This window comes from Delphinapterus leucas, chromosome 1 (assembly GCF_059928025.1).
Source record: "Delphinapterus leucas isolate spDelLeu-1000000601 "Yukka" chromosome 1, BTC_Dleu_Yukka2, whole genome shotgun sequence".
NCBI lineage: Eukaryota > Metazoa > Chordata > Mammalia > Artiodactyla > Monodontidae > Delphinapterus > Delphinapterus leucas.
In genome coordinates, this window is record NC_143129.1 from 10640687 (window position 1) to 10661374 (window position 20688).

The 20688-nt window shown below is 42.3% G+C and overlaps 1 protein-coding gene across 5 annotated transcripts in view; it reads left to right on the plus strand.

The window, feature by feature from the left end:
- Window positions 1-2596: 2596 nt before the first annotated feature.
- Window positions 2597-20688, plus strand: part of DENND1B (DENN domain containing 1B) — a 259365-nt gene continuing 241273 nt past the window's right edge. For 2 of the 5 annotated variants that reach the window (XM_089906480.1, XM_089906469.1), the window contains exons 1-2: window positions 3919-10236; window positions 12423-12487. In XM_089906480.1, coding sequence (XP_089762606.1) covers window positions 12470-12487 — 18 coding nt within the window. In that variant the 5' untranslated portion in view covers window positions 3919-10236; window positions 12423-12469. Of the gene's footprint in view, window positions 10237-10311; window positions 10426-12422; window positions 12488-20688 lie in introns of those variants that run through there. The other 3 variants (XM_089906457.1, XM_089906471.1, XM_089906458.1) reach the window with 3 other exon arrangements.

The window sequence follows — 20688 nt, forward strand, 5'->3', positions numbered from 1 at the left end:
ATTTTTATCCCAATCAACAAATACCACCTATGTGCCAGATGTCAAGGCAACCATAGGCCCAAGATTGGTAACTGAATCTGCAAGATACACCCTCAGGCGGCACACAGAGGGCCAGTCATGGTTCACATTTGGGATTTTGAGGGTTTTATCTAGGACACAGTCAAGCAGGGATTGTGTTTCACCTTTTGACATGTTGTAGTGCCTCAATCGTTATCCCTTCAGCTGAAACACTTAGATATTCAACATGGAAGGGACACAGGCGGGGAAAAGTATTGTTTCTCCAATATCCTGACCAAGTAGAACCTTGACAGGGGTAGACTTCAGGGTTGTATTCATTTATTATTTTAATCCCAGGCTTCAATGACACAGAGCAAAATTTTGGCTTAGTCGAGGGAAAGACAGGGGACACATGATCAGCCTAATTAGTAGGTTACATCAGAAGTCCATAAAGTGAGGGATGGGTGAAAATTTGACCAGCACAGCCAAGGGGACATAATGATCAAGTGCAGAAAGAGGCTTTGGATGACAGATCCATTACTAAAGCGATTACCTACTTTTGCCAAAATGGAGAAATCCTGGTCACCTGATTGTCCTCTCCAGGACAGAGAGGTTAAAAACAAAGGACTAACAAAAGAACAAATCCTTCTTATACCCCAGCAAGTGATTGAAATTGCCTTCTTAAGAGTTTGACTTGGGATTTTCCTGGTGGCGCGGTGGTTAAGAATCTGCCTGCCAATGCAGGGCACACGGGCTCGATCCCTAGTCCAGGAAGATCCCACATGCCACGGAGCAACTAAGCCCGTGCGCCACAACTACTGAGCCTGCGCTCTAGAGCCCACGAGCCACAACTACTGAGCCCATGCACCTAGAGCCCGTGCTCCACAACAAGAGAAGCCACCGCAATGAGAAGCCCGCACACCACAACGCAGAGTAGCTCCTGCTCACCACAACTAGAGAAAGCCTGCACGCAGCAACGAAGACCTGACACAGCCAAAAATAAATAAATTTATTAAGGAAAAAAAATAAATACAGGCTTTGCTCATTTAAAGGAAGAGAGCTAGAGCTGGACAGGACCGTGGCAACCGCACATCAGGGGAGAGCGCTGCCTGGAGCCAGAGGAGACGGTGTGGCGAAGCATAAGGCCCAGTGGGTATTCAGTAGCAGATGGATTTGAACGTTAGCTCGGGGGGGCGTGTGCCTGAGCCCATCCTGAGATAACTGCCAGTTCAAGTCTACCCAGGCAGCTCTTGCTAGCATCCATTTTTTGTAATAACGCAGCTCAACTAGAGAGATGGGTATCTTCATTGGCTTCTTTTTCTCTATGCCTCCACCTCACATAAAAAAATTCCTACTGCATAATTGTTTCCCAGTATGGAAGTTTAATGTAATAGGTTAAAAGCTTTGTGTTGAATGGAGACTCACACAACAAATAATATAATATAAAATAACAAGAATCATAATAGAAGGTCTATTTTGAATTTTTATGAATGTTCATAGAGGATTATACTTAGTTTTGCTTTTTCATCTTTGAGAACCAGGAAATCCAGTTGCCGGACCAAGACTTTCCCTAAAGACACAGTTCGTCTGTGGACTAATTATCCAATACATTAAGAAAGTTTCAACTTTAGCTTTCATTATCTATAAAATGAGGGGGTAATAAGTTTTTCAGCATCTTTTAGATCCATATAACAAACTTATAACAAACTCTTTTAGTTTCTTATATAGGTGCTTTTGTTTATACTACACCTTGTACGGAGGACTTCTAAAGAAATGAATAACCTCAAAAATATTTAATACTGCTTGTAATTTGGGTATGTAAAGATGTCGTGAGAGAGATGCCATATAATAATACTTTTGAATTGAAATATAGACCTGCTGGAGTGTTGCTCACTTTTTCTGAGTGAGAAAGAGAGAGAGAGAGAGGAAAGAAATATGTGTGTTTTATAAAGAAAATGGCTTTTAAAAATGGCTCAGTGGTATTCTGCAGGCTGACTTCTATTTCCTGGTACCTCTGGCACACAGGGGAAAGAGCATTCCTCCACACAGGCTTTCTTGGAATAAAATGTCCCTGGAGCATTTGCTTCCTGCCTCATCATGTACAGTAGTACCTGTTTTACTTACTAATCTGTACCTCACAAGGACTATCGAGAGACCCAGCTAATAAAATATCATCATAAAGCACTTGGCAAAATCACAACAGCTCTAGAAAGGATGCAAATGTGGAGAGGCTTGTCTTTCTGGTATGTACACGAAGTCTTTGTGCATGAAATGATATAGTGACTCAAATGTTAAGATTTTTTTTTTCTCTCTCACAAATTGGAAGTAGTTTTTCCAGCGGGCTTGCTGGAGTGAGTTTTTGTTAACTCAATCATAGGCCACTTGATTGAAAACCTCCCTTCTAATTCTAATAGTAGGCCTCTCCTCATGAATTCATGCCTGCATCACTTAAGAGTTCATACCTGCTTATTTAAAGGGGAAGGGCAACATGCTTGTGTTAAAAATCAGAGAGGGAAATAAATGGGTCACGTGGGGATCAATGGCCTTATGTCATCATGGAATAGGAATTACTAGCACCTGTTTGGTAATTTTCTTAAGTAACCGCGGTGAGAACACAGTGTAATTACCATGCACAGTACGTAGGGTAATGTCCTATGTTCCTGATCTACAATCCAACGCAGAGGGAGGTGAAGGGAAGTCCAGGGGGTGGCTGTGTGGCAACAGACAGAGCAGTCAGTCCACACAGGTGCAGGGGCAGCAGACGGGGTGACTGAGTCACCGGTCCTGAGCCCCCCTGCATTCCTGCTTTGCTCAGCCATCCTGATTGGCAGCCTCAAGAAGACAGGAAAAGGCTACTGGAATTGTGCACGGTGAAAGAAGAAAGGCAGGTACGGCTGAGTCCTCTTTACAAGTCAAGCGAATTCCCACCAAGCTAAGAAGACCTTGATGAGTTTCATGGAGCTGCCAGTCGGCTTCCCTTCCCGGGGAAGATTACCGGCCACGGATGTCTTGCCAGATACTTGCCTATGTCTTGGATCTGTGACATCAGAAAAAACAGCAGAGAGATAAGATGACAGCCAGGAGACCTCTCAGTCCGTTTATTTTTATTTTTTTTGCGGTACGCGGGCCTCCCACTGTTGTGGCCTCTCCCGCTGCGGAGCACAGGCTCCGGACGCGCAGGCTCAGCGGCCATGGCTCACAGGCCCAGCCGCTCCGCGGCATGTGGGATCTTCCTGGACCGGGGCACGAACCCGCGTCCCCTGCATCGGCAAGCGGACTCTCAACCACTGCGCCACCAGGGAAGCCCTCCTTGTTTATTTTTATCATCTTCTTATTTGCACCAGTAAGAAAGGGGGAAGTAGTCAGACATTTTGGAGTTTTGAATCTCTGTTTATCTCCTCAAGGCTATTCTGCTGTGGTATTTAACTGAGTTCTGTTTGCGGGCACACAGCATTTTCCTTTCTCTCCCTAGAATTGCTCAGACATAAGTGCGTGTAATGTTTGCCTAGTTATTGTATCTTAGGAAAGTAGAACTTGCTGTAAGGAATCGGCTGGGGATCATTTCTTTGTTTGTATCAGGATGAGGGCTGCTTATAGGGGTTACTGACTGTGTTGAACTAGTAACATTGCATTAGATGCTCTTACGATACCTTCAAGTGAATTCTAACATCATTGCTCATCGGATATGATTACTAGGCTCCGGAGAGTATTAGATGGGTGTGAGCAGAGTTGCCATACAATGCGGATGTCTTTATTTGTGTGGAGTATCTGGTGGGTGGGGTTGGGAGAGTCTTTCCCACGCAGCGCCACAGGGTTACACACACTCCGCCCTGCTTCTTGCAATCCAGCGCGGCTCCCAGGACTTACGAAGAAAACTTGTCTTTGCTTACAGTCGGTTGCTGATACTCTGCTCCGAATATTCTTTCATCTTAACTCGAAGGACTGTTTTAAATTTTCCAGTGTCTGGAAAAATGAGGAACAAAGGTAAAAGTGAACTAGCTGAAGGTGGTCAGAGGTAAGAGAATCTGATTTTATAATTTTGGGCAAATCACCTGAAACAGGGGGGAAGGAGAATCTCTTTTTGCTGCATTATTTTAGAGAATTCTACTGTCTTTTTAGCTAAAAGTTTAACAGCAAAAGAAACAAATATCATCATTTCCTATTTGAATTTTATAAATATTTGGATATGTTCAGATTTGGTAATAAAGATGTTAAGAATGATCTGAACCCTTTGTCTCCAAGCTGGAAGACAACTTCTGAAGTTGGCTTTCAAATTAATATAGAATGCTAATATAGGCTATGAGGTGTGAAGACAACTCAAGGAATAATATGTTCAGGACACATATTGCTCCAAAGTCTTCTCATCTACCTTATCTGTATTAAAAAAAAATTATTTATTTATTGGCTGCGTTGGGTCTTAGTTGCTGCCTGCGGGCTCTTCATTGGGGTATGTGAGCTTTTCTCTAGCTGTGGGGAGCGGGCTTAGTAATGGTCGGCAGCATGTGGGATCTTAGTTCCCCAACCAGGGATCAAACCGGCATCCCCTGCATTGCAAGATGTATTCTTAACCACTGGACCACCAGGTCTCTCTATTTTAAAAGTACTTCATATGTCATTTGAAAGGAGAATTTTACCTTTAGATTCAAATTCATGATATTGCTGCTAAGCATAAAAAGAATAATATACTTAGAGAATGTTCTTTTTAACAACACTATCTCAGTTGGTATTAGAAGGCAGGTCCTACTAAAATATTTTCAAGATGTTTTTCTAAAGACTTCAAGAAATTTGACTAGTTAAATACTTTATATAAAGGATTTTTCTTCCTTAGTAAATGAGGTGATGATATTATTAATAAATTTCACCAGGGAATAATAATAGGAGGCAGTGTAGCATTAGATTTTAGGGAATGCCTGACTTGGATCCATGCTGAGTGTTAACTCATGAGAGGGTTGTGTCTAAAAGCTCATGTCTAAGTTAATTGTTTGGAACTTAAAACCTTATATAAATTGGTGAAGCTCATGGCCCAGATGAGTCTAGCTATGCTGTTCCAAACTTGAAGCATTATTAAAGGTATTACTTAAGAAATACCATTCTAGAGTTGACAATATTGTTTCTTTTTCCATACTCCAAAGGGGAAGGAGCTGTCGATACTCCAGGTATCAGTATCTCTTCATTTCTGTCTAAGGCATATTTCCATTGTGTGAATGGATCGAGTCTGGGGGGCCAGGGGTTACCTTTATGGTTATCACAGTATGTTGTGAAGCAGGACAGTTGTCTCACTAAAGGCCCTGAACTTAGATTTCCCCACACCATTAATATGTAAGGATGTATATAAGTCAGGGACTATTTGGGTATGGCTTGAGGAAGGTAGACATTATTAGGTGGATAGTGTATTTAAAGCCAGTCAATTATGATGTCTAGTTAAAACGTATGCTGAAAGTAGTTAAAACTTCAGAATTAAATATTTTGAAAATTATTAAAGGCACTTAAGGGCAGTCAGAGAAGCAAGGAGTGCTTGGTGGGGGTGAAGAGCAAGTGAAGTGGCCACCACAGCCATCTTCCATCGAGAGGGGGTTTGTTAAACTGGATGAACTGGAGTCTCTGTTATCGTGGCCATTTGGGGCTTAAGGCCCTTCCTAATGTGGGAAGTCCAATAGGATACCCCTCAGAACCGGGCATGCCAAAGGGATTCAAGGGAAACTGATTGTCTCAAACATTGGAGCAGAGTTAATCCTCCTGGAGGATTCATAACTACAAGTCACATCTCACCTGGGTGGTCTGAAAAGTTTCAAGCTGAGAATTTAGTATCAGAGGGTTCTGAACTGGTAGTGCTCCTTAGACTTCTACCGGCAATAAATGAATATCCTCTCCAGAGAACTCAGCTTCCTTTCAGATCTCACTAAATTTCCACATATGAAGCTCCAAGGATCAGGTAACAAAAGGAAATCACCACACGTGGAAGAAAAGAAGGGACCATAAGTTAGAGCCAGCAGAAAAAAATCAGATAGTAGAATCAGACCCACAAAGGCTTCAGAGATTGGAATTATCATAAACAGAATTTAAAATAGGTATGTTAAATATATTTTAAGAAATTAAAGAGAGGCTTAAAACACAAGTTGAGAAAGCAGATTTAAAAATAACCAAAAAGAGCTTTAGAAATAAAAGTAATATAAATTGAAAACTAAATGTTTGGCTTTAACAGAAGATGAGACAAAGCCAGGGAAAGAATTAATGAAAAGGAAGATACCATATGAGGGGTGAGATAGAGGGAGGGGGTATGGGGACACGTATACTCATAGGGCTGATTCACTTTGTTGTACAACAGCAACTAACACAGTATTGTGAAGCACTTATACTCCAATAAAGATCTATTTAAAAAAAGATATTTGTGAAATTATCCAGAATTCTGCCTAGAATGATAAAGAAAAAGAAATTATGAAAGAGATGTTAAGAGAAATGGAGGGTAAAAAGAGAACATGTGTATAATCAGAGTCCCAGAAGGAAAGAGGAGAAAGGATGGGGTTCAGAATTTCCCAGAACTGACGAAAATCACCAGTCCAGGGTCAAGAAATGCAAAGAAATCAAGAAGGATGGATTAAAAAAAAATCTGCATCTCAATGCTTCATAGCGAAACTAGAAGTCTAAAGACAAACAAAAAATCTTAAAAGCAGAGAGAGAAGACAGATTACACTTCAAGATTACTTTCAAAATTCACATTATAACTAGAGATGCTAGAAGACAGTGTAATGGTATTGCAAATGTACAGAAAGAAATGTCAATTTAGAATTCTTTATCAGTGAAGATATTTTTCAAGAGTGAGGGTGAAATACATACATTCCTCACCCAAACAAAAAGTGAGAGAATCAGTCAGCACCTATGGCATGTATTTTAGGCAGAAGGAAGGCAATCATAGATGGGACATCTAAGATGGAAATAAGAAAGAAGAGCAAACTAGGTGGTAGATGTCTGGGTAAATCTAAACAAACATTGATATAAAACAAGAGTATAATACAACATAAATAATATATTGTAGTTTTGGAGGGTATTTTAAAGGTCCTTGTGTTGTCCGGGAGAAGGTTCATGTAGTGATAAACTTTGGACTTAATCAGATAAATTTGCCTGTTAAAATTTCCAGGATAATCACTAGATGAATAGGAACAGAGTACATAACTTACAACTAGAATAGGGGAGAAGTGGAAGCATTAAAAAAAAAAATCTAAATCAATCCTAAAGAAGGAAAGGTGAGAGAAAAAAACCACAGATCCGGAGAAGACAAATGGAAAGTACAACATTAGATGGCAGAAATAAATTCAAATATGTCAGCAATTATAATACATGCAATGGTCTAAAAGCCCAATCTAAGAGTCAGTGATTATCAGACTAGGCTGAAAGCCAAAAGTAACATTTGTTAGCTAAATCTACACATAATGATTTAGAAGGCTTTGATGTAACAGGATGAAAAGAGAGTTACTAATACTAGGTAAACACTAATCAGAAGAAAGCTGTTTAGATACTAAGGCAAAAGCATTGCTAGAATTTAAGAAAGTCACAACATAATGATAAGTTTACCAGGCAGATATATAATAATTATAAACTGGCTTGCATATTACAACACAGCCCCGAACTATATAAAGCAAAAATTGAAAGAACTTCAAATTGAGATAGACAAATCCACCATCACATTAGGAGATTTCAAGTCATCTCGTCCATTAATTGAATTGTGTCAGGCGGATGCAAATCCAGTAAGAGGAGATGTCAACAACACAATCATAATATTTGATCAAGGACATATTTTTATTTAGTTATATTTTGGCTGTTTCGCATCGCGCGGCTTGTGGGATCTTAGTTCCATCGACCAGAGATTGAACCTGGGCCCACAGCAGTGAAAGTGCTGGGTCCTAACCACTGGACCACCAGGGAATTCCCAAGGACATATTTTTATGTATATTCTTTACAAACACACACAGAAAACTAAAATAAGCTCAAAACATTTTAAGATTATTAGCTTATAAACTATGTTCTTTGACCACATGCAGACTATGTCCTTTGATGACTATAGTCCTGAAATACGTTAACATCAATAGTCAAGTAGGAAATATTACTGCTGAAATATGATCTTAGGAAGATCTAATACCAATTTGAAGACTTGCCCTTTGTAGAGTTCTCTACTCTCCACTCATGTCAGAAGTTCTAAAACTGCTAAACTTTTACCATGGGTTTCAATAAACATCTCACCAAGATAATTGTATACAAAATTCTCTTTTTTCAGTAATTTTAAACAAATCATGCAAATTGTGTCCATCTGTGTTTCTATCCCTTTTACCTCAGTAATATCTGAATAGATGAATAAACCTCTTCATCATGGTCAGCCTAAAAGCCAGTTTAAAAAGATTTGTGTGTGCATATGTAGTATTTCCTCTTCATATACTTAAAGTAAATTTAAAAAAATTATATTGTGCAGGGGTATGACTGTCACTTGAATCTCAACAAATGGTTGGAGAAAACAGTTGTATTAATAGTTCCTCACCACAAATTAAAAACTCCTGATGCAGGCACCCCAGGTAGGGTTCCTTTCTTTGGAGAAGAATTAAATATAATGAAAGTAGAAGTCTGAGAAATTTAGTGACACTTGGAGCAGAAGTGGTTTTTGAGTTTACAGATTTTTTTCCAAGGCTTTGGACTATGGTAACTTCTTATGTAGAAAAGAGTTTTATTTGGGAAAAAAATTATGTGGTGTATGTTGCCTCATTGTGAAACTGAAATCCACAGAATGGTTTCTCAATAGAGCACACAATTAGTAGCACTTTTAAATTTGAACATCATATCATTCATGTGATACACAAGTAGTAATTCCCATTTTACAAGTGTAGGAACCAAGAAACTGAGTGTCTCACCCCAAGTCAAGCTATGACAACACATTATGCTAAAATATAACTTTTTTGTTTCCCCATTATGTCCTGTCCTCATTTTAAACTATCGGGTCTGACTATGCAATATATCTTGTTCTGTTGACCAAGTAACAGCCTATCTTTGGTAAGAACGCTTGAGATCGGTATAACTGAGTTTAATTTTAGGTTCTTGATTCTAAATTCTTTATTTAATTCCCAAGACTTCCTGTTTAACTTGTATGTCTCATGACTCACACTCTATACATACCACATTTGGTTTCCTCTCATCCTCTTACCTTTTACATGAATAAAGTCTGAAGCAGCCCCTATTTGGATGAAAAACACTGAAGCCATGTGTCAAGGGTGGTAACGTGTGGGAGAAGCCTTCTTGGGAAGGTCTCTGCGTTAACAGCCCAGCCCTGGACGGCCTTTCCCACGTCCATCCTAAGACTACTTCTAGCTCTGTTCTCACCCCAGGGAGAGAGGCGGTATAGGGTAGACCTGGTCTGAAATCCAGCTTGGCCATCATCCCGGGGTTGGTTTGGCCCGCTTCTTCATCTATGAGATGCTGGTGAAAGTGTCTGTCACGTAGAGTGACCGCAAGTGCTGGGACGGTGCATACCAGCTGCTCCCACGTACCCCAGGGCTCTGAACACTGCAGCTCTTTGTACAAGCCCCTCTGCCCTCGGGCCGCCGTCCAGCCCTAAACTCCCTGGCTGCCCTTTCACGAGGCCTGTCCCTTCGTGGGCGTGTCCCCAGGTGAGTGCTTGGCCGTGAGGCGGCCTGTGGTGGGGGAGGTCTGTGTCCCCGATGTGCAAGCAAGTGGAGCACTGTTATTTGGCTGCTTGGCAGGGCTCTTGAGCAGGTGCAGGTCCTAACCTTCCCGACTCCAGAGGGGGCGGCTCTGGATTCGGAGGTAACCAGGCCCAGCTGGAGCTGAGCGGCACCTGGAGCTCCGTCCGGGTTTGCAGCCTGACAGCAATGAAACGCACCAGCCTACGCAGGGTCGAGCAAACACGGGCAATTGGTGCTCCGGGCGCACGCGGGGTGGAGCACAGGGCGAGTCCAGGTGCTTCGTCAGGTTCTTAGCTTTCCGCGGGCTGCAGCCCTGACGCCCCGAGCCTGGGCCTGCCCCGGGGAGGCAGCCGGCCGGTCCGGCGCTCAGGACGCGGGGCACTTGCGGTCTGGCCTAACAGCGGCCCGCGGGCCACCGGGCAGGGCCCCTAGGGGGGCCCCCAGACGCCCGCCCACGGCCCGGCCCCCCGCCCCCCCGCGGGGTCCGGCGGGCCGTGCGGCCCAGGTGAGGCGGTCTGGCTGCGGCCCCGCCCGCCGACTTCCTGGTTTGCGGAAGGTGCAGGCAGCGGGAGGCCGGCGCGAGGGGGTGGCGGGGGCGGCGGCCGCGCGGTCACTCGGAAGTGGGGGCGGGGCGGGCGCAGCTCCACCGCCGGGCCGCGGCCGCCGGGCTCTGAGCGGCCGTTCCCGCGGCGGCCGGCGGGGCGGGGCGGCCCCCGCGACATGCAGCCATGGACTGCAGGACCAAGTGAGTGCGGGCGGCGGGCAGCGGCTCCTCCTCGGTCCCCCGACCCCGGGCCGCAGGACCCCCGGGTCCCCGGACGGCCTAGGCCGCGGAGCCTGCGGGCGGCGGGGGCGCGCGGCCCGGCGCGGAGGCCTGGGCGCCGGCGCGGCCGCTGCGGGTCCTGGGCCGCGGGTCGGACGTGACAGCCGGGCGCCCGCGCCGCGCCGGGCCGCGCGGTGCGGGTGTGAGGTGTCTTCCCGGCGCGGTCCCAGGTCCTTCTTTTTACGCCTCGTCTTAGGACCTTCTGAAAGGGGCCCCCGTGTGCGGTGATACGGCCGCTGGTCCCTGCCAGAGGGTCTCGGAGGCTGGGTGGGCGGTGGTGGTGTTTTGATGTGTTGGCTCCGGTACCCACCAGGGGAGGCTTTTCTTTAGGAGACGAATTAGGCAGAAAGCTATTTGTGTTAAGTGTGGTGATTTTCTTTTGGGTACCTTAGAGGCATGAGTTTTATATTTTGCTACAGAAACTTAGTTTGCAAAGAATTACATTTTTCTTCTCTTCCCCCGCCCCCCTTAACCCTCCCTTCCTCCGAGTTTAAAATCGTGAATATTGTGTATTTTTCTTTTAGCGTGAAAGGCCTTTAAAATTTCCCAGTATAATAGAATCGATATTTACTATTTACACTTGAGAGATCCTAAAGACTATTACGAAAATAGGAAAATTGTGTGATTTAGAATTGTTTTCTTCAGTGTTTGATATCTTGCGGGGGGTGGGTTGCTAGGTTCCTGACGTGAAAAGTGGACCTTTTGACCTGAACCGGCTTAGGAGGGAGGGTCACCTGACTGAGGGTCCAGGTTGATTATTCCCATTGAAGCAAGTGAATCGTGGGAGGGCTGAGGAAACTTCTATTTGCAAATAAATTTATGTGGGTTGTCGCTTCCTATGTTTCTAGATTCTTGTAATAAATTTTTAAAAAATCAAATGTTTATTTAGAAGCCAAAGCTGCCATTAGTTTCTTGAAGGAAGTGCATATTACAAACAGCCAATGCACACAAAGACACTAAGTTCTCCTTGGCAGGAATAACTGAAATATATTAACACTTTGATCACGTGGACTTTGTGGTATCAGACTTTGACCTTTTATCTTCTGGCAGAAAGAGATTAAAACAGAACTAAGTTTAAAAAAAAACCCAGAACTATGTTTTTAAAACAGATGTCTCAGTAGGTTTCAATTTGCTTTTTGAAATAAAGTAGAGACTATGTTGAATATATGAGCAGTTAGTGAAGATGCGGATAACTTTTGAATGAAGCAAAGCCTCACTGTTCTTAGTGGTAAAATCCAAGTATTGAGGCAGATGTCCAATTTCCCCAAAGATAACTGACGTAAAACAAGGCTTTTTTTGGTTGGCCTTGGAGGCTATGTATAGTTTGCAACTTTAAACATGCTTATGTGCTGTAATTATTATATCTCAAGAAAAGTATATGCGAAGTATTGCATTTAAGGAACATTATGAATGACTCATGGTGCTCTAGAACATGGCAGGTGGAACCAGGTGTTCATTTACACCTGTATTGCAAGTCCTTTGAAGAAAGCTGGAGAGCCTGCTGTCAAACTCTGCTGGCAGGGAAAGGTAGAGACACTTAGGAATGTGCTGGCTTTCCGGTTTTGATTCAGTAAGATAAAGGCAATGCTTTATATTTATACAGCACTTAATACTTTATAAAGTACTTCCACTTGTATTATTTGATTTGTAATCCTCACCATTATTATTCTTTGAAGCGAACAGGGTACTTTATAGGTAAGAAAACAGGCTCAGAGGTTAAATGTTTTGCCCCAAGACTCCAGACTCCTAAGCCTCAGGGTTCTTAAGTTGCTGAACTAGGAAAACACTTTACTTCTTCTACGCTGTGGTCATGTAGTTATATGGAACATACTGAGACAAGAACGAGATTAATTTTTAGAGTTAAGAAAATATAAACTTTGTTATAGGAGATAAAAATAACAAAGTTCTTTTTCTTTTAGGGAAAATCCAGAAAGAAACTTTGACTTGGTATTGAGAGTGAAATGTCATGCCTCAGAAGATGAAGGTATGTGTGTTTGCTAATTCAAAACAAGCGCTATTGTTGTAGACAACCAGAACGTGGTGGCATCAGGATCGTACTGAATTAAATGTGTATTCTGTGTCGTGTCTCAAGTTCTGGTAATAAAATAGATGCTAAGTCTTTGCCACGAGGTGGTAGCAATCCAGAATGTTATCTGTGCAGCTTAAATTTCAGGTGTATGTGAAGGCCATGTAACTTACAACTTAACTTTACCGTTGGTTGATGAAGTTATTGTTAGTTTTGGTGGAAGGGCATTCCTTTTCATTTTTCATTTTTTTTTTAAAATTCAGCTCCTTTTTTAAATGCTAGCAAGAAATTTCTCGCCTGTACAAATGGGAGCCGCACCAGTTCCCTTCTAATGTTTCCCAAATGCAGAATGTGAACTGAGTACCCGCTCCATGGGGTTCACTCCGGGAGCCTAGGACTTTCAGGGGGAGGTAAACAGTCATGGGACATTGGCAGGAGTGTAAAATGGTTCAGGCTCGTGAAAAACAGTTTGATGGTTCCTCAAAAAGTTAAAAATAGAATTTCCATATGATCTAGCAATTCAACTCCTAGGTATGTACCCCAAAGAACTGAAAACAGGTATTCAGACAAATATATGTACACGCATGTCTACAGCAGTGCTACTGACAATAGCCAAAAGGTGGAAACAGCACAAAGGCCCATCAGTGGATGAACAGATAAACAAATTGTGGTTTATACATGCAACGGAATATTATTCAGCCATAAAAAGGAATGAAGTGCTGATACGTGCCACAATGTGGATGAACCTTGAAAACATTTATGCTAAGTGAAAGAAGCCAGATATAAAAGGTCACATATTGTTATGATTCCATTTATATGCAATATCCAAAATAGGTAAATAGGTTGCCAGGGACTGAGGGGAGAAGGAGATGTGAAGAAACGTTTAAATGGGTAGGAGGTTTTATTTTGGAGTGATGGAAATGTCTCAGAATTAGATAAAGGTGGCTGGGATTGTACCATACCGTGAATGTACTAAATGCCATTGAATTGCACACTTTAAAATGGTTAATTTAAAAAAATAAAAAAACAAAAAACAATCACGGGACATTACTTGGAAGGGTTTCAGCCGTCAGTTCTATATAATTTCCTGAAAGGACAAGAACACTTTAGGATCATGAATTTTTGTCAGTTTCCCCCTTACTTTTATTCTGCGTGTGTGTGTGTGTGTGTGTGTGTGTGTGTGTGTTGGGTGGTGGAAAAGAGTAAGGGACGTCTCTTCTTGCTCATTTCCTTCGTATTGTGCCCTCGGGCGATATGCTTTCATGGATATCTCCAGTGTATGATTTCACTGCCAGGGTACTTAGACCTCAGACAGCTTGATGATTCAGTGTGGAATTTTTGTCCAGACTAGTTGTCCACTCTCAAGGCTTGGTGGAAAGTCTCTCGACACTCTTAGCTCCTGAAACCGGCCAGCAGTTATATGCTCCTAAGCAATTTGGAGCTGCACACCTTAAAATAGGGGAACCTAACCCAGCTGTGGTGAAGTGGGCCTGGCTAATTTTAGGTAGGAAGTCAGACACCTTCCTGGCTCCGCCAGCCCTGCCTGCTGCACTTAGGCCCATGTGAGTTGCAGCTGTGGTCAGGTTTTTCCCCAGGCGGGAACTGATCCTGGGTTGTATGTGAGCTTTCTCCGATTAAAAAGGTAATCTTTTGTTGTCCTATGTGTATTAACATTGGTCTGTTTACGTTCTTTCCAGGCCCAAGTAAGTTCTCTTTGAAGACTCCAATGGATACGTTATTATTATTATTTTTAGCTCCAATTTAAATCTGTTCTTATAGTATATTTGATATGAATAAATCTTCACAGTACCTACCATAACATCAGCTAAGGTGTGTGAAGTAGTGCTGACCTGATGTGTTTGTAAAACAGGCTAAATTCCTTTGGCAAACATGGTTTCTCTGTAATTTTAAATGCATGCTAATGTGATCTTGATGAAAGCATGGACCTACCTTATGGAACACCCGATCTGTGCGTGTGTGAGAGGGATTCGGACTTTCCATGCAGACTTCTGCGCGGTTTACTCCTTACTTCGGCCCTCTGCCTTTTTTCCATTTTTCAGGAACTGGTCATTTCAGTTGGTATCTTTTACTTCTGCCCTTCTTTTATTACCTTCTTGCTTTTTTGCTGTTGTTATTGTTAAATCGCTACTCATCAGAAACATCTTCATTTGTATTTTAACCATTTATCCAGCATGATGAAGTTGGAAATATAATAAATGGTTAAAATAAGCACTTTGGCTTCTCTGTAGGTTGCAATCAATCCATTCTACCCACGTATTCCATTAAAGTGGCTCATTGGCACCAAATTCAAAAGATTTTTTAAAAAGCTAAATTCAACTATGTAAAAAGCATTAACAACTGTTCTTTTTTGATTGTGACTTAAATTTATGAATATAACTAACATTTTAGGGTCTAACAAGTTACACTTTTTGTGCTCTAAAAAGTGATGCTACTGTATAACTAAAATTTTATGTCAAATTGAGAGTTTGATGTTTCTAAATTTTTTTTGTTAGTTTTCTACTGTATTGATAAATATTGAAGGGCAAAATGTCCAGAAATTATTAAAATAAGTTATTGGAATATTCTTATTTAACTGTCAATGAAACCTATTTATCTAATGAGTCTCATATACATATCAGTTTGTTTAAAGTAGGATACGGTTTTTTTGGCTAACATTTACATGAACATGGATGATATTCTTATGTAGTAGTGGACCGATAAAACAAAATGTGTAAATTAGGATGTTTTAGGGTACAGATATAAAACCAATTTAAATAATAAGGAAACTTGATATTTCATAGGAGAGGAAGTCTAGAAGTAGGTCACCAGAGGCACGAACCCACGTCCCGTGCATGACTCTCAACCACTGTGCCACCAGGGAAGCCCTGGTGTATTTTTTTTTTTTTTTTTTTTTTTTTTTTTTGCGGTACGCGGGCCTCTCACTGCTGTGGCCTCTCCTGTTATGGAGCACAGGCTCCGGACGCACAGGCTCAGCGGCCATGGCTCACGGGCCCAGCCGCTCCGCGGCATGTGGGATCCTCCCGGACCGGGGCACGAACCTGCATCCCTTGCATTGGCAGGCAGACTCTCAACCACTGCGCCACCAGGAGGGAAGCCCCCCTGGTGTACTTTTTTGACGACTATCTGTTTGATCCAGTAGAAAATATGATGCTCAGGGTAAACTTGGTTTATGCTAAGACTGGTCATATTACATTAAGATATTTGGCATATTTCTTGTTTACTTATTAATAGAGAAGTTTTAACTTATTTATCCCAAATAATTTATGTCATAAATATCTTCAGAGACAGACCGTCGTTAACTGAGTTTTAGTTACGATTGGAAATGGCGGTGCTGAGCTATAACTTGATACATCCGGCTCTGGTGAGGTGATGCTCATCATCTCATCTGTTGCTGTTTGGACTTGTTTCAAAGGCAGTATATTGATTTTTTTGAAAAGGACACATTTTAGAGCACATGTGAAGCGCCCCACAGATTGAAACATTGCTGTGAGTGGTGTTGGTAGTGTTTCCTACCGCGTCCCCTTTGTGTTAGTGGACAGGGTCCTGGTGGTGTCCACCCTGGCTGGCTGGGGCATCTCCTCGTGGATGTTTTCCTGGCAGGACAACTTCCCTGGTAGCTTCTGCTCCAACTCTCCGAGAGTGAGGTGGCAACATCTGGGTCTTAACGCTCTTCCTGTTGGGTTTCCAAACATTGCTGGCGCCCCTTTTCTTCTCTTTGCTGTCTTTCTTCTTCCCAGCCATCAGGGAAGTTCAGCCAGCAGGGTGGCCTCCCTTCGATTCTAATAACAGAACTTATTGTAACCTGGCTGCCCCTGCTTTCCCCAGAGTGATTCAGGGAAGTGAAAGGTAACCCAACCCTTGCTCAGTAGAAGATGGGAGATGCGGCCTCTTGGGGTTTTCCTTCCAGGCAGTGGCCTTGGAGCTCCGCTTTCTCTTTCGTATTGTTGGCAGTGCACCCCCAGCAGCAGGAGGGCAGTAGCCCCTACTTGTGTAGCGCTTCGTGCCACACACCGTTCTGGGTACTTTACAAAAATACTGAGGTAGGAAGCACAGAGGAATGAAGAAAACTTGCCCAAAGCAGTCTGGCTCCAGAGTCTGTATTTTAACCTATTGTCTTTTAATAGATTTGATATATGCATGTATATTTTAAATCTGCTGCCTCTGTCGCCTTTCAGTGTGCAGTAACTTCGCATCAGGAAATACTAGAATATAAAATGTATGCGGTTCAGGTATTTTTTTTTAAAACAGGAATACAGTGTCTTCCTGGAAATTAATGAATGAAGTATAATTCCACATAAAATAACTAGTGAGCTTTTTCCTTGTAGTGTTGATTCTGGCACTACTCTTTTTAGGATTTCCATCTCCGTATTTAGTGACTCTTTGATCTAACAGTTTTACTTATTAGTAGTGTTCAACACATCTTTTAGCAAGTCTTGTCTTCTTTATCCCTTTCTCTTTAGCTAGAATAATTTCTCTTAGGAGCAAATCCCTCCTTGCTACTGACTTTTCACTTTTATCAGCCTGAGTATCCCAGTATCAGATTATGCGTCCTTCTGAGCTCTAGCTTATGTGAACAGTTTAACTGCCTCTTTTTTTTTTTAAATCAGAACCTTAGGCCAAAGAATCCTGCCTTGGTCTGTGTCCCCCATGCCCTGCAAATGAAAGGTACTTCTAAACTCACTTTTGCATTTGATGAGTTTTCGTCTATAGGGATACTGTTTACACAGATTCACAGCATTTTGCTTCTTCCTGTGTTATAGCACTTACTGTGTTCTTCTAGATATGTCTAGTATAGTAATACAGAGACATGTAGATATAGCATAGCGTCTGCTTGCCCTGCTTCAAGGAAGCTCTTCAAGGACTGGGCCACAACATAGTAACTGTATGTATCCTTAAGGGACAGTTTAGCGCAGTGACTGGCATGTTTAGTGCATAGTTACAGAGTGAATAACAGAAATTGGACCGAGCATAGAGCCTGACCATTGGTTGGATGAATTCACAGAGGCTGCCCTTGTGGACGTGATCCTCAGTGTGTGCTGGTGGACAGTAGCAGGGACATTAGCTACCTGTGCCTTGGGTGGGGCTGTTTGGGGTCCCTGTGCTCACCCCCCATCCCCCATTCAGGACCCACATCTGCCCGGCTCCCTCCTCACGTCACAGGATTTACTGGCACACGTGCTGTGTTTGTGCGTTTGTGGAGACTGCCCTAAAGCCCGTTGACGCCTCTCCACACATGCCAAAACCCCGGGAAAACCTTAACAATTGGAAAGTAGAACTTCGATGAGTCATACATACGATAAAGTGGTCTAGGAGACTTTACAAATTGCCCAAGTGGAAAAAACCCTGTGAGTAAAACGTGGTTCCCGTGCTTTTGCTCTCGCTTTGTGTTCGTTAAGGAACTCTTGAGTCCCTCTCAGCCCACGTGCACTAGGATAAATTAGAGTAATCTTGAGTGAAAGTTTTAACTTTATATCCTACATTGTAGAAGAAAGCAAAACTTATTTTCTCATAGTTCTAACCAGGGGCAAAGTTTAATGTGCTTCTTGAGGAGCATGTCTTTGAGATACACCGTTTTCGTTTTATGTCGAAAATATTGAGAACAGCTGTACTTTTCTGTTTGACTCTGAGCATTACCTCCTTCACGCAGCTGCCTGCAGGGGAAAAAGCAAGTCACATTTCAGGGTTCAATATTTGTTGATTGTTAGTTACTTTGATAGGGATGCTGCAGAATTTATATTTTGGTAGTTTGATTGTAACTTGTCTCATTAGGTGCTTTTATTTCTTCACATGCTCTTTAATTTTGCTGCTTTCGTCCAAGGTGCCCTTTTGATTTTCCAGATGAGTGACCCCGCCGGTCCATTGGAGGTGAGACAGCTCCTCCAGGCGCTGTGCTCTCAGGCTGCTGTTTGGCCACTGCTGTGTTGCACGGTGCTATGAGTGTGTCCAGGTTTTTCCTTGGAACTTCCTTGTTTTCTTGACTTTAAAGGTAATATGTTTCTGGTATACTTTTGATCATATTCTCTCATTTGGAGAGAATATTGAGATTTTGGTCAAATAATTTCCCTCTTTCTTTTCCTCCAAATTTTACTTTTCTACTTGCAAGTTAGAGGACAGTAATTTACCTTTTAAAATATACAATTTCAAAGTGCATATACAGTATTAGCAGTAGACATTTTTGGAGTATTTAAACAAGCAGCCATGGAATTATTTTAGATAACAATGAAAATCAAAGGGATTAAGGGTGAAATATGTTGTCAATCAATTCCAAAAGAATCCTTCTTCTGTAGAAATAGGTTTTAATATTTAACATTCAAAAACTCTTCCCACTTTCAAACTCTTAGGCTTAATGCTAAAGGGATATTATGGAAACCAAGAGAGTTTTTTTTTAATTATTTTTTTTTCGAGCTAGAAAGCATTCAAGACAGCTTTTTTGTTTTTGTTTTTTTTGTTTTTTTTTAAAGAAGCTGTTGGGGGTAGGAGTTCATAATTAACTAATTTATTTTTGCTGTGTTGGGTCTCGTTTCTGTGCGAGGGCTTTCTCTAGTTGTGGCGAGCGGGGACCACTCTTCATCGCGGTGCGCGGGCCTCTCACTGTCGCGGCCTCTCTTGTTGCGGAGCACAGGCTCTGGACGCGCAGGCTCAGTGGCCATGGCTCACAGGCCCAGTTGCTCCACGGCATGTGGGATCCTCCCAGACCAGGGCTCGAACCCGTGTCCCCTGCATTGGCAGGCAGATTCTCAACCACTGTGCCACCAGGGAAGCCCTCAAGACAGCTTTAATAAACTCCTGAGATGCTGTGATGGTCTTATACCGTTAGGTTAAATGGTTTTCCTGCTGTATTTATTTTGGGCACAGCTAGACACTTAGTTTACATGAATTAAGGATGTTAATTTACTCCAGGTGGTGGTTTGATTTTTCTCTATGGAAAAGGATGTGTTGTTTTGCATTCCTGTGATAGGTCAGTCCTCAGGCCTGGTTGGGGAACTTGCCAGAGGTGCTCCTGAATTGCTTTTCTAGAGGCATTTAGGAGGTTAGTGCCGCCTGGGGTCTTAGGGCACACTGCAGAAGAGAACAGTAGGGTTGCGGAACTGGAAGTTTCCTTAAAGAGCACCTGGTACAGCCCATTAGAGGGGCACCGCGTAGACACGTTTTCTGACTCCTGGAGCCCCTCTGGCCCCAGCACGCAGGTGCGTTATCATCATGCCGCTCGGTGACCACACAGAGACTTGGACAGAGCATCACACAGGCCTCCCCCACCCCACGCACCTGGCTTTAAAATTACCCCTCTGCTCACCACTCTTCAAATCACAATTTCTTTAAGTAGGTAGTGTTGCTTAACGTATTTATCTGATTAAAGTAATTCACCGTGAGGTGTGAACAACTGGTAGACAGCCCTCAGGGGAGCATTTTAATTTTAAAGAAAGCCTTGCACACTTGAATTAATTAGAAAGATGCAACTTGCTATAGTGGAAAGATCTCTGAACTGAGGATCAAGTGCACCTCTGTCAGTTACTGGTTAGGTTACTCATTTCCCCCCATTTATATTGATACTCTGTTTGTAATTTGTGATTAACAGCTTTAATATGAGTGTAAGTATATTTAGAGTATTTGTTCAGTGAATTTCATTAAGACTTTTTTTTTGGTTTATAAGTTCTCAGTTAATGAAATAAAGTTATATAGCATCATGGTTACAGAGCCTTATTTACCAATTAATTTTCTCTGATTAGGCTTCCAGTTAGATGTATTACAGAAACAGAAATAAAAACTATGTATCTAGTTTATACAATGTGTCAGTAAATGTGCCAAGAGCCTACAAATCCTATTTATCTTCACTACAACCGTATGAAGTGGGGACTGTTATCATTTTCATAAAGATGAGGAAATGGAATCTCAGAAAGGTTAAATAATGTGCCCAAGTCACACAGCTGTAAGAGGTGGGACTGTGATTTGAATCTGTTTTTCTGATTCTAGAATCAGTATGCCGTGCTGCCTTTAAAATAATCATCTTTTTCTAATAGCAATGACTTTTTTTGCAGCAATTTTAGAAAACCATCCTTTTAGACAATCCCTAATTCTAGGCTTGACCAGAGTTGTGATATTATATGAAACATTTTAACAAACGTCAATCAAAAGACGAA